Here is a 15,082-nt window from a genome sequence, read left to right on the forward strand (position 1 = left end):
CTTTGGAAGAATAGACCATTAAATTAACATCAACTTCAGGAATTTCTAAACCCCTGTACTACCACAGCACATGAACACATTAGTGACTTCAAGCTTGCAGTTGGATAGGCCAGCAAAGGCCTCTGAAGTTGAACTTCTCTGGCTTCAAAAGAAAGCCAGGGTGAAAAAAGTCACAGTGAGCTTATCTTCTTGTAGTGCTGGAACTAAGGAAATACAGACCATGCAACACTTCATTTGCAGCAGCTTCACCTTAAGGGAAGTTACTTTTTTGCATTCTCTATTACTCACAACTTCAACTGTAGAAGAATCAATGTTTAATTACAATGCAGCCTTTTGCTTTTCATTTAGCAGATTTTCACTGAGTAACAATCACAAATAGGTGACCTTTCTTCGAATGACTCTCTGTGATAGTGTGTGCAAACAGTTATGGATGGAAAAACTTTGGGGATCAGCTGAAACACAAGCCATAAATTAATTAATACACAAAAGAAAAACTAGCAGTTTCTTAAAATAAAGACACCTCTAGCTTACAGCATATACTTACTACAAGACAGAGAAAAAAGAATTTGAAGTAGACAGTAAGGTTTTAATTGCTCTTTTGTGTGAGGCTGCTCTTTCAGCAGCACTTTACAACCCTCTGGCTATTTGCAAAACTCTCAGCAGAACCTTCAGTAAGGTTCTGCAATGGCAGAAGCAGAAGACTGCCTAGGGGCTACAAACTGTACCTGGAAAGGGCGCTCATGTTCAGAAAGGACATGGTGAAACAAAAATTCCAAGGAGACTGGCAACCTAAAATAATCTAAAACAGTAAAGAATAGTTGGATGATATTCATCCAACTAGTATTCACTAAACTGCTAAAAATATCTTTTAATGAGAGTATCTATGTTTTCTTCTATAATGAACTGTATGCTTTTTCCTACACAGAGCTGATTTTCATGGATTTTATAGCCATGGATATTATAGTCAAGATGTTGCAGATTTGCTTTAAGTGCCAATTGTTGTGTCATCCACTGCTCTTTCTAAAACAGCTGGAGCCCTTGAGAAGAATATCACTAAATATCAGTGTTAGTTAACCTCCCAAGGACAGTTCATATATAGAATGCTGCAAAATACAGCAGCTAAACTGTGGGAGGAAAGAAGAAAATAGAATGGAAAAGCCCCAGTCATCACAATAAAATCAAACTACTGAATTATCACTAAGTTCAGGTTTATATACCTTGAGGTCCCAGTTTTGCCTGAGCTGGAGTGGAGGTGGAGCTAAGAAGGGGGTCAGACGAAGGATCCAGGAAACTGGTGGCCAAATTTGTTTTACATGAAAGTGGAAGTGACTCTTCAGGTAAATTATCCAGGCTCATCTTGTTCTGTCTACTGGTATCCAGTAAGTCTTTTCCAAAAAAAGCTTCCTGCAAAGAAGACAAAATGATCTAATGTAGGAAGAACACTGTATTGACTGAAAAATCTGAGTAAATGACAAAGTTAAAATTAAAAGCCAAGGATTACTAAGAATATAAAAGCACAGTCTCAGTCTCACAAACATTCCAGTATGGCAATATCTCTTCCAGGCTATGAGGAGTGCTACAGTGGCTACAACTTACCTGAGGAATCTACATTGCCAAAGTTTTAGGATTAAATTCATGCCTTAAGACTATACAGAAAAACTTGGTCTTCTTACACATATGTAGCACAGACAGTGTACCAATACAATGTTATTATCTATCACAATTTGTTTCTTATTGAAAATATTTCTCCTTGCACAAAAAGGAGAGCTGAAGAAGGGGCACATTACTGAGCAACTTGACGTAGAACCTTAGTTCCATTTTGAGAATCACCAAACACTGTATTTCACAAAATCATCCTCATGTCTAACTGCAATAACAAAACACTTGAAGATGTCGAACTTACATTATAAAAGTGGCTTTTTTGTAACAGCTATCACTCACCTAAGCCTGAATACTCAGTAATTTGCCAACCTTTATTCATTATATAACACGTTGGGACATGTTCCCATGTTGTCTGTAAAATCTTGATTTAGGATACAGTTCTAAAAATAAATCTAAATACAGATTTTTCAGTAGCAATTATTGTAATACCGACAAAGAATCAAAGAAATATTTTATGTTTTAAAGGAGTAAAACATGCATTAAAAATATTTATTCTTATTAGTCCAAAGGAAATATTGTTTAAGTACTTTCTTTCCAAGTCATTTCCCCACTTATGAAATACTATATTTTAAAGACAAAATGTTCTGCTTCTCTGTTAATTTTTTGCTTTCAATCCCAATATAGTTCATGCCATGAAGTCTGGTGGACAGCTACAAGACAATGCAAGTTGAAACTTTGGCAAGTTCCCTTCACCATGAAGAAGGTGGCTGAGAAGAAGAACAAGCCAAGCAAGTGAGTTACATATATATATATATCTATATATAAATAAACCAGCCAGTTTGTAACCTGATTAATGGAAGGAAATTTGCTCAATCACCATTAGTATCCTGGTTATTATCCACAACTGCTGCCTCTTACCTGCTAGGAACATCATGAAATCAAAGGAAGGGAAGAGCAGACATTATTGTGGTAGGGAGATGCAGGGCATATAAATCCATAAAACTGTAGGGAACAAGTTTCCTTTAACAAATCATGTTCCATAATCCTCAAAAAGCTAAATGAGAAGCTGAGGAAGTGGCCTGATCAGGCTAGGACATCCTATAGGGCTGAATGTGGAAACATCATGTGGCAGTTCAGAGAGCAAAAGAATGATTTTTCTAAATCATCTGATCTCTCAGAACAAGGAGAGATCCAAATACATTGAGAAGGATTCCCCAGAATCCTGGAGATTTAACATAATATATAGTTTCCTGTACAAGCTCATGCATTTTCTTTACAGAAAACCCATTTCATTTAAATCATCATTTTGGAATCAGAAAATAAACATCATTAGTTTAAATGAACTATGAAACAACACATGAAGAGTAGGTTTTTAAATGGATTTACAACACAATGAGCAGACCACCAGCTTTACCTGCAGGTAGGCAGGAAAGGTTTCTTCGAGTTTGTTTTTCTTTTTCCTGTAACGCTTTTTGATTTTCTCAGTACTTTCAGAAGCTGGGGTAGACTCCTCAACTGGAGTGTCTGGCAGCTGCTCTGTCCAACCTACAAAGGAACATCAGGGCACAAGTAAACAAACCAGTCAGTATTTTGCTCTAAAGGTACAGTGGCAGCACATCTGGCTACCTCTGGGTGTGTGGGTTACTGCACATCCCTCCAGATGCATTCCAAGGTGGATTTTATCCAGCTGTGAACTGCCCTGACCACCCAGGCTCTGGCAGCAGGAAATGGCAGATGTGACACCAGCCACAACATTGCTGTACCTCCAGGGACATACACACCTTTAACTTTTGCAGGCAACCTAATAATTTGCCAATTTGACAGAAATTATAGGTGCTGTTCAACCAGGTATTTGAAAAGACAACTCCACTGAAGACCTCCACAGTGTCATCAATGCTAAGTTACACATTAACCACCTTTCATTTCATACGCTATTTTTTCTCAAATTAGAAGCAAAAAACTTATTTTTAAAAAATCTGAGAAAGAACTATCATATCAATAATGAACAGCCTAGAAAAAGAAATCTATAAAGAAGCCCTTCAAGAAAAATTACACATTTATTCAGCTGTCATATTTCAAAGTGGCATTGCTTTTTCTAATAAACACAAAAGCACACAGTGCTCATCAATCATTCAGTATTTTATTACAACAAAGCAAGAAAAACACTGCAGGTAATGCAGAACTTTCCAAGTTCAGCTACTCCTGTCTTGCCAAAGCAAATTACATGAAGTTAAGGACTCTGGCAAGTTATTTGAGAAACTGTATTATCATGGTAATAAAATCAGCTCTGCTTGGTACTGCAGTGATCTCCTGTAGGATATCCAGGGGATCATGAGTGGAATGAGGTTCACAGCACTGACCTCTACACTGTCTGAGAGGGAGGGAGGCTTTACAGAGAAAAGGAGTAGATGTGACAAGGGTGCAAAAAATCCTGGTAAAGCTGAATGAGTACTGGCCACTAAGGAGCAGGCTCTTGGCAAGCTATGATTTGTATTTTTCTCAACTGGCAATTGTGCCTGAGCACAAAAAAGAAACTCCAACTTTCAACTGAAGAGCACTTGTTTAAGAATACTTCTTTTTAACAATATACATTGTAGTGTTACTCAGAATGGGGAATTAGCTTTTTAGCCAATTTAAAAAAAAGTTTTACTTAAAGGAGAAGACCCCTATGCAAATGAAAAGATCTAACACAAGACTTTCAGCACAAGCTGAAACAAGGCAGTATGCTACACTGAAATGTTATTTACAAAGCAGAAACACAGCTGTAACACTAATATTGAGGACAAAGCAAACACTAAACCAAGACAGGGAACTTAATCAGAATATCTGGCTGCACTGATAAAAGTAATGTTTATTGGCTTTAGGAAGCAGTTCTACAAATGCAAGCACAGACAACACTTGAATGTTAGATTTTAATAACACTGAGTCAATGCTGTAGCAAAGATCCAGTCTCCACCATGTTGTACAAATCTACAGCAAGAGACTGATCTGGCTCTACAAAGGGTAAAAATCCCAGTATCTAAACAGAAAGGAGAGAGTGACAGGAGAAATCTCAGGCCAGGGTGTTTAACTGGGGTGGTATCAGCCATCCTTCAGAAGCAGCTGCCTCCTTCTACTGACTTTGCAGGGAACAGGCTCTGAACTAAACATATTCCACATCTCCCCTGAATGATACCTCAACATCCCCTAGATTAGTGTGAGCAACTCCAGATGGATGGAATCATTTAGACTAATCACACACAGCAAGAAAGAGAAAGGCCCATGAATAAAATCTGACTTCTTGTTAGGTGCCCAATCTACTGAGAACTGCAGTATCAGAGGCATGAAAATGGCTCTGCCATGGCAAAAGGCACTCAACAAAGTCAAGGATTCTTCAGCCCTGGAAAAGGCAACACTGATGGGGAAATATGATACACATCTAGAAAATATTTCTAGAATGAATGCTTTTTTAAAAATAATCTTTCATAACATTAAACATGAGGACAGCTTATAAAACTCTCCAATACCTTTTATTTTAAGCCAGGTATCTTTTCCCTGGCTTTCCCAGGTATTAATACCTGGCTTAAAATAAAAAGGAATTATTTCTTCATACAACAATAACACATCACTAAACTCTCTAATAAAGGATTTCCCAGAGCATGAACAGATTTATAAAAATTGATTAGACACACTCATGGAATATGAAACACTGCTGAGTATCAAAATTGATGGTCCAGAAGACACCCTTGGACCAGGGCTACATCTGGAGAAAGAGGATTGCTCTAAATCTAACATAATAATAATAGTAATAATAATTATTATTATTATTATTATTCTCACTATTTATCTCCTACAGCAGCCTGCAATTCATTGTTTCAGTTTCTTTGTATATCATGGGCTCTGCTGAAATTATAGCTATGCAGGAATGAGTATTTTCAGTCGAATTCATAAAGCCATCATGACAAACATACATGAGCTGTTGATGAGCTGTATTGCTTTTACTGCACTAAACATGAACAAACATTTAACACCAAATTCCTGCACTTACCTTCATCTCTGCCAGGCAACTGTTCAGAAACAGATCCAGAAGAATCTTTCCTGGAGAGAGATCTTTTTGTCTTCCCCTGCCCCGTACGGCTTCTCTGACGTACCATAAAACCACCAATACCTGAACAAGGAAGTAAAAATTCAATGTATTGAATAAAAACTGTGTTTCATAGTACAAATGAGAGCCAAGATTACTCTGCAGGTCAAGGAGACTGCTGAATCTAGATGTCCAAGAATGAATCTGAGATACTTGATGAGTTTTCATTTCGAATGTTATGAGACATCTCTGAATTTTTATGTCTCAGTGGGTACACATGTAATGAAAAATGATCAGAATTTCAGGACTGTAGAACATCCACAAGAAGTTCAAATCACCAAACCTGGCAACTTTCAGATGTTGGTTTTCCCCTCCCTTGGGGTAAACTGATGAGTTGCTGGAATTAGCTGTCAATCTACCAAATGAAACCTATTAAAGAACCTCAAAGGATCACAAAAAAATCCTCTGCAAATAGCTCTAGAGAGCCCACCACTCCAAATGATGCTACCAGAGAAGGACATAGCTTAAATAAAAAGATAATTAATCAACATCATAGTGGCCTGGAACTCCTGAATCCTTCACTGGAGACTGACTGCAGAGTTCCTATCTTTGCAGTTGGTGTGTATGTATATAATGTATCAGATACAGATCTGTTTCATTTTCCAGGGGAATTGTTGGCTGCAGAAAACTATTGGATAACTAATGGATGTATTCTACGTGGATAAAGCTCAACTGTTTGTGCACCCAAGACGTACAGTTAATTAATTCAGTCAGGATAATTAAGAGTCAACTGCACAAAGAAATTAAAATAAATGAATTCATCCAGTAACTGAATTCATTAAAATTCACCTGTCAGAAGTAATCTGCAAATACCTGGTAAACTACTCTTTTAAAATATTTCAGAAAAAAACCCAAAATAACTGCAAAAAAATGTCTGAAGTTCAGATATTGCCACATATATACACACATAAAAACCTCTCCTTCAACAATTATAGAAATACAGCACAATTTCCTATCAAGTTAAGAATCAATAAGACACAGATCTGAACTACTACAAATAATTGAGAAGCACACTAAGAACAAGTGCACTGCTGACCAGCAACCTTTGGAAATGTGTTTTGGCAAAGAAGAAAAAAGGCAGCTTTAAACAGAATAGGGGAAAAAATCTACAGTCAACAATAAGCAATAGAATACTTCAGAATTTCATAGTGTTTTCTTTTTTTTTTTTTTTTTTTTGTAATTATACAGAAAAAAAAATGAACAATGGACACACAATGATCTAAGTTACTTTATCCTACCAGGTCTGTATGGTTTTCGCTTCCTTTTCTTAATCCCATCAGCTCCTTCAGCCACTTTGGTATCATCATCCACAGCTTCCCGTTCTGGGCTGGAATCTGATTTTCCATCACAATCCATTAGGTCACCTTCTGCAGAAAAGAGGCAATGGTAACTTTAACTGGAAAAGCCAAAGAAAATAATTTTTTCCAAAATTTCCACATCTGACTGTTTTATGAGAAACTAGCTGAGAATGACAGATTTTTCAAAAGGGTGACACATAATCATAATCCCTGGACATTTCTGGGAAACCCATCCTATCTATACACACATTTCCTAGGAGATGATGTTTAGACAAAACCAGCAAATAAATGCTGTAATTAGTATATGTAAATCAGAGAAAGTTTTTGGTACCTCCTTTGGAAGCTTGTGCTAAGTGTCTGAGCAATCTCTAGCTAATCCATCAAGGAATATGGATCCAATTTACCAATATATACTTCCTTTTCTTCCCTGTCCTCCTCAGTTTTCTTTGACAGGGCTTTTTTTTTAATTGAGAAGGCACTCAAAAATTGCAGCCTGCACTTGGAAGGTAAAGTGTGATGACTTCGAGTGTAGTGGGCTCATGACTTGAAGCTGTGTGACTGACTGAAAGCAGACTGATCTGTGAAGAGGAATTTGATTTACACAATACAAAATTCAGCCCAAAGGAATTACTCAGCCTTGAAGATGAAGACTATAATTCAAAGTTAGAGCTTATATTCTGTGGGAAAGCAGGGTAGAAACAGATGTAAAGTATGTTGACATTAAAAAGCCTTTGGTGTTGAAGAGAGAGGGAACGAATTCTTCTTGATATCCCCAAAAAGACCTTGCATCTTCATTTTACCATAAGCATTCTGAAATGGTAAATATGCTCTCACCTCTGAAAAGATACTGGAATTCTCATGTTCTGCTTTGGATATAGGTGTATAATTCTAGATGGAGTAAAACCCCATGCAGTTGTAAGAAGGAGAAATACTGTTCTAACAGAGCTGGACTCTTTCACACCACATTTGCTGTAGCAGAACTGTAACCCCTCACTCTTCCACAGGCTAGGTCACGGCCCAGACTCTCCCACTGATAAAGACCTCACTGAGTTCTACCAACAAAGCCAGTGGATGGCAAAGGCCACCAAGCTGAAGCTCCCAAAGCAAGCTCAACTTTCAAGTGGACTCTAAAATGTAGAAGACCCAGTGAAATCTGAACCTTATGCAAGCCTACAGATGAGATGGTAACGAAATTCCACGAGCTCACTTTTCTCAGATCAAGCCTCTTTTTTTCCACCTGGAATGTCACGAGTCAAAATAAGGGTTTATTCCTTTTCCCCTGGAATTACTACACTGTGTTACTCCAATCAAAGCCATGGCACAGCTTTATTCATCCTGATGCTCATACAAAAATTCCAGATGTTTGGAGATAGACACTGATCCCCTTTCCAGAGTAGAGCACTACACACCCAGAGCTTCAAGGAAATCCAACCTATCTCCCATGTACTCACTGTGCTGTTACCATCACACACATGAATGTGCTTTACCTCTCAAAAAGGCAACAAGAGGTGAGCAGAACTGAAATTGAAGTTGTGGATGCTCTGGCTCTCCCTTTCATACCCTGCTATCACATCTATATATCCTGTTATCTACTTGTAAAGACCTACCGCTTATAGAAGCCAACAAGCAGATAAAGAAGTCAGAAAAAGTCATATAGAAAACAGGCACACATTTTTAAAAGTAAAGATTATTAACCACTGAAAGAGAACAAGGGAAGTGACTAGCTGCCTCCAAATCCAAAGGCATTTTTTGCTGTCAAAAACCCAGCTGATGGAGAATACGAAAATATGAGATGAAATTTCAGAGTCCACGTAATGCTAGGATGATGTATCAAACCCTGTGAATACTGAAAGACATGAAAGAAAAACAAACTGTTTAGAAGGTTATAAAGAAATAAAAGGAAGCTATTTTTAGTAAAGAATAGTTCTAGTCAACAAGAGAGGATAAGAATCAAACAACAGGAACAATACTTCTATCAACAAGTTAACACTGAAACTTCACTGATGGCTGAAGTACACAGCTTCTTATGACATTTAACCTGATTAACAAGGCAGTGTTGCAGTAACAGAACTGTGGGGAGGTGGGGTGCCTCTGTGCCTCAGTTCCTCTCCAGAGACACCTACATGACCAAGGCAATGACTTTCTCACCTGCCACTGGAAGGAGCCTTGTCTCAGGCCATGAATTAACACCTACTGTGCCATCACCCTCCTCAGCATGCACAGGCAGACCACAGCAAGTGTTAGCCCACACCACTGACTCTCACCTTACTTCTTTCAGAAAAGAGAAATACTCTCAGCAAAGAACTACTCCACTTTCCCACTTGCATTTAGTACCAGCCTTTCAGTTTTACAGATGTTGCTTTGCTGAGCCAACGCTTTCAAACAGTTTGCAGTGGATTAGTACATCTGTACTCTGTGAGTGTGCAACACTTCCCACAGGTAACCCAAAGATTAGACAAAAAATCATCTCCTATTTCCAGTGCTGGCAGCCCTAGAAAGGTGAGTTTCCTATAGGATGGATGACCCATAAACAGAACAAGGAAAATTCCTGAAATGGACAACAATGAGCCATGACTACTGTTCAAGAAATTTCCATAAAACATTCTGTACAGAACACAGGAGTATCAGTGTAATAAAAACTCCCAGGGATATTTGCAATACACGCAGGTACTGCAACACTCCAAGCTACAAGACATGCCAAAAGTAGACTGCTACCTCTACTGTCATCCATCTCCCCATCTCTTGAGTGCTCTGACTGGGCATCTGGGGGTGTCTGAAGCACAGCCACACTGTTCTGATTTATAATCTTCAGTTTAAGCTTTGGTTTCGTCCGTTTTCTTCTCGGTACTGTAACAGTGAGGCTCTGTAACTGAGACATGCCGGATTCTGTCAAGCAGACTCCATCCTGGGTGTATGTCTTCGGTGGGTCTATAAAAGTTGAATGAATCATAACAGCAATATAAAACTCTTTTAATTTACAAGTCTTTGATTTTTTAGGAATAGCACTTACAAGAGTTAATAATCCACAAGTATGGAGCTGACCCATGAGTGAAGAAATTGGAATAAATAAACCAGAGATATCAGACACTGTCTTACACATTACAATTACAGCTTTATGATTTAGAGTCTGATGTCAAATCCAGCAATAATCCATTACATTGCTATGAAACAACTTATATCAAGGACTCATTAGAAAGAACAATTTGATTATGGAAATTGGTGCCTTGCAGGGTATTTCTGTATTACTGGCACCCACAGAAAACTGTGCAAAGTCATACTTTGGGTCCTTGTTGCTTATCAGCCAAGGCCCCCATCCAGCCCTCAGCACTTTACCTTCATCTTATTAATAACCTTAAATCTCTAAGAACTCCTGGTAACTCAGAAAAGTTATCAGCCCTATTTCATAGGCAGACAAAAAATCCAAGTTGTATCAAGTGAGCTGCTCAAGATCAAAAAGGAAATTGTGGGTAGAACCCAAGTCTCCCAAGACCTGCAAGACTGCTTCCTCCTCAAGCTGTTAAATGACAACTGAGTCCACTGATAAACCCTAATATTCTTCAATTCACCATGCAGAAAGGCCCTGCCACCTGTGCTGAGGCCCTGCAAGTGGAAGCTTGGGAACTCTCAGGGAATTGTCATGTAATGAAGAGGTTGCAATGATGCTTCAGCTCTCTGGAGCCAATTAAATCATGATTTGGTAACACAACTTTTGAAAACATACAAATATAATAAGATTTGTTCCATTTAACCAAAAACATTTCCTCATGTAACATCTGACAATACAGCTGGTTCTGAACGAATTCTTCCCACTTGACTGCCTTCTTACACTGAACTTGAAAGGTGTGTGTTTCAAAAACATCTCACACTCTTTTTCTGATTGAATATTTGAGGGGAGAACCTTCTCTGAGGTGTCAAATAGAAAAAAACTCTGATGTGATGGAAGCTGTCCTAACATGATGGAAGCTGCTGGGTGCTATCATTGTAAAGACTGACTTGTGAGTAGGCTTGTCAGAATTATAAATTCCTAGCACAAACCAGACAAATACAGAAAAGCTGCATCCTCCTAACATCTCAAGCCTGTAAACATTTGTGTACATGCTTGACTCAGCCACACTGTGTTATCACCACTGATATTAAGGCAAGCAGCTAAGACTGTAGGATCAAAGCATAATTTAAAGTAATTATTACAGTGCAGGTATAGCAGGCAAGAGAGAAGAAAGAAGAGAGAATGAGGAAAAAAAATGGAAAGCATGCTGTGGTAACTGAAGGATAGTTAATGCTGTGTGTTACAAAACCACAGGAAAAGGAATTTTTGTCTCATGTAAAAATATACCCTTAAAATATTCTAAATGATCAGATATTAAGCATTTCCATTCTTTACCTAGTTCTTTTGATTTTGAAATAATCTGAGCTCCAACTGATGAATCACAACAGTCCAAAGAAGGCACTGAAAAATATAAGGAAAATAATTTCAACTTTTAAAAATGGTGACTTGATTTGAACTGAAACTATCAATTTTCCTTCAAGCAGTTCCATTAAACTCCCTAATTTATAGTGTTGGCAATCATTTACTTGCACCTTTAAAATAAAGTGCTTTTCAGCATCACAGATGTGACTACAAAAGAAGCCTGATAGAAACTGAAGTTCTCCAATTTCCTACAGCCAAGAATGGCATTGGAGTAGCACTGAAGTCAATGGGAAATTATCTCCTTCTACTGGACCAAGGGCAAATGAATACACTGGGTCTTTTGGGTTGGAAAGCAACCTGTACACTAGTCATGATGTTCAGGTTTTGCTGCCCTAATCATTAAAAATGTGAGGGTTTTGTGAAGTGACTATTGATCAGTATTTCCCCAAGGAGGAGCTTTGCACACAAGGCTCTCACTGTCTGTGCTGTGCTCTTACCCAGCACTCGGAGAAGGCTGAGGTATTGAGAACAGATAACACAGGACCTGTTGGAAGTTAGATAGAGCAATTCTTATTCCAGATAAGAGTATTGATAAATGGAACAGCAGAAACTCAACTTAAAAACTACCTTGTGTGCTACAGGGCAGCAGTGGAACAGTGTGACTGAAAAAATAATAATCCAAACGTCCTGCAACACAAGGCTACTTCTACATGGGCAGAAATGCTCTCCAATTTTGCCTTAACTACATAACTGCAATCATGCTTCACTCACCTATGATGTGTAGATTAACCTTTTAATATTAGTAGTGACTTCACAGAGATTACACAGACAGAGCAGTAAAGTGAAAATTAGGAGCTTCTATCTTGCAAACACTGAACTAGAATCAGAAAACCTGTTAGTCAGGCACAGTTAGCATTACCACAGACAAGTTTATCCACACTTTTCCTTTTTCTTTGGCCTAGAAATCTTACTCATGCTGAATTTAGGACTCAAGATAACATCTGGAGTATTTCCTTTGTGCCTGTCACAGAAGCTGAGATCCCTGAGGCAGAGAACCCGTGGGGGGTTCTGTGTGTCACATCAACCACAGCAGTGTGCTGCTGTTCCCACCTCACAACACACCATGGGAGCCAGGACAAGATGGGGAAAAGCACAAAGCCTTCCAAGTAACACTTAAAATGAGTATGAAACATACAGGATGCTTTCTAGCAAATAAACAAATATAAAGAAAGTGCAAGTCTGTCTTCAAAAACTACAGTGCTTTGAGAATTTTATGCAATGTGCAACTAATGCTGAGGGTATAGCCTACAGAAAACCAGTATTTCATGCAATTAGTAAATAAAAGGAGCCTATGAGAGCTACTGAAAAACTGAACTCAACAGTGGAGAGAAAGACAAGGAAGAAAATAAATTGAAAATGACATTCTGAAAGAGACATGAAGCCAGAAAGAAACAAAAACAGGGGAAAAGCTGCAAAAAGGAAGATACTCAAAACACTGAATTGAAAAAACAGAATATAGGCAGATTGTAAGAACTATTCAAAGTGGAATAAGACATCATCTGTTCATTTAATTTCTTATAATTTACAAGATAGTTTTAAGAATGAAGTAGCAATTATTGAATTAGAATCTAAGGTAAACAAGAAAATCAGAAAGACAGTTGTGAACAGAAATTTAAAATCCTTAATTTAAAAGTCAAACAACAGAGAGATCTTCTCATCCAGGTCAGACTGAACAATTTTAGCTCTGGAGACTGAATAGAGTTGAAAGGCTCAAATAAACAAGCTGATAGTGACAGAGGTGAGGCCTTCAGAGACCCACTCACAAAAACTGCACGAACAAACAGTGTTTGAAGACAGTATCAAACAGACTTCCAGAAAAGGAGCTAATTAGAGTGCAGATTAAGGATTACAATCAATAAAATGGATAGCAGAAAAGCATAGTACTGTTAGAGAAAGGCTATCCAAAGGAAAAAAAAAAAAAAAAGAAAAAAAATAGTGCTTTCTGAGGCTTAACCAAAATTGTGAAACTTATCTGCAAAAGGGTTTAAATGTGCTGAATACTGTACAGCATTTAGTAGCCTCAGCTGAAAGCAAATAATTGCACAGAATACAATGATGAGAAAAGAAAGCAGAGCTCATTTTTAACGCTGTTATAGAAAAGAACAAATCTATGAAAAAATGAAACCAGCAAATGGGACAGAGTGGAATAGCTAATGTAGAAATACAGCACTAACAGAGCACTCTTTACTGGGTGCCTGCATAGCTGTGTCATTGACACAGGGATTTTTTTGGTAAACGCAGTAACACAAGAACATTAGAGCTGACATAGTAAATGTGCTAAATAATAAAAAAAATTCAAAAGTTAATTTTTTAACACACTGTATTATGTTGGATTTGTATCTTGTAAAGTGCATAGAATTAAATTTCAGAACAAAGAAAAATTTACATCAGTTTAATGAAAATGATACAACAGAGACTGCAAGCCACAATGTGTCTCACTGGCAGCATCAGGTACCCCTGGACAGGGGTAAGTGATACCAAATCCTCCCTGCCTCCATGAGCATGTTTACTTGAGCCCCAGGAGGAATAACTGCACAGGCAGCTGCAGGAACTGCACCCAGATCAGCTCTAACTCTTACAGAAAACCAGGCAGAGCTCTGCATCCTGCAGAGGAACAAAAACAGCACCAAGGGAGGAGGAAGCTGGAGTCTGGATGGGAGTGAGTGAGGAGGGATGAAATTTGCAGATGGGGCATGTGACATGCAAGGGCAAATGACACAAAGGCAGAACTGCTGAGGAGATGGTCAAGAACTGCTTGTCTAGGAGCTGATATGGGTGAGAGACACAAACCCCTCCTGAGTGCGCAGGAATTACAGCACAGGGGAAAAGCTGCTGCTGCTACCTAAGGTACCTGCCTGGCATCTAGTCATGAGAATTTATTAATTCCTCTACAGGACACAGCAATATGCTGGGGGACATTTGTTAGAACTTGAGACAGTACTAAAAGGAAGCTGGTAAAATAGTGATCAGTGATGGCTATTGCACAATAACCTAGTAATGAAGGTTTCTGGTACACTACACTGGAGCAAACCTTACACCATTCTGATTTTGATATTTATATATGTTCAAGAAGAAAAACACTATCTTTTATTTCTGTTTCCTGAAGAAGATGAGTTTTTAGGATTATCAGGTATGATGAGACAGGGAAAAGTTCTTACAAATTTTAAAAAGTTTCTACTTTCTGAAAAAAAGAGAAATGAAAGCTCCTTCTCAACACCTACACACAAGAACCATTTACTCTTCACCAAGGGTACACCTGCAATGTTTTGTTTCTTTATTAGGTTGAGGGGCTCTTGTTTCTTCTAGAAAGAAAGTGGTTAAAAACCCTGTAATAATACTTGACACACATCTATGACACATCAAATGGAAAGAACCATTCCAGTAAGAGCCCCACAATATGACACATTTTCAGATGCTTTCTACTGCTAATTAACATTTATTTCCCTAAGTTTATCAAACACTAATTCTTCTAACTTTGAAACAAAAAATTATAGAAATTTTCCAGAGAAGTCTTAAAAGAATTCATGAAAGACTGAAACATTTCATATAAAAGTACATGCAGGTATCTGTATCAACATGCATCAAAGGACA

General features: G+C 38.1%; 1 protein-coding gene across 1 annotated transcript in view; it reads right to left on the minus strand.

Annotated features, from left to right (window-relative positions):
* KMT2C (lysine methyltransferase 2C) overlaps window positions 1-15,082 on the minus strand; it is a 188,355-nt gene that overhangs the window by 45,066 nt on the left and 128,207 nt on the right. Inside the window, exons 21-26 of the mRNA XM_031059743.1 lie at window positions 11,405-11,470; window positions 9,739-9,951; window positions 6,964-7,092; window positions 5,630-5,749; window positions 3,017-3,147; window positions 1,218-1,404 (exon numbers count right to left, since the gene is read on the minus strand). Of these exons, the coding sequence (XP_030915603.1) occupies window positions 1,218-1,404; window positions 3,017-3,147; window positions 5,630-5,749; window positions 6,964-7,092; window positions 9,739-9,951; window positions 11,405-11,470 (846 nt within the window). The remainder of the gene's footprint in view (window positions 1-1,217; window positions 1,405-3,016; window positions 3,148-5,629; window positions 5,750-6,963; window positions 7,093-9,738; window positions 9,952-11,404; window positions 11,471-15,082) is intronic.

The sequence above is a fragment of the Geospiza fortis genome, unplaced genomic scaffold (genome assembly GCF_000277835.1).
Source record: "Geospiza fortis unplaced genomic scaffold, GeoFor_1.0 scaffold182, whole genome shotgun sequence".
NCBI lineage: Eukaryota > Metazoa > Chordata > Aves > Passeriformes > Thraupidae > Geospiza > Geospiza fortis.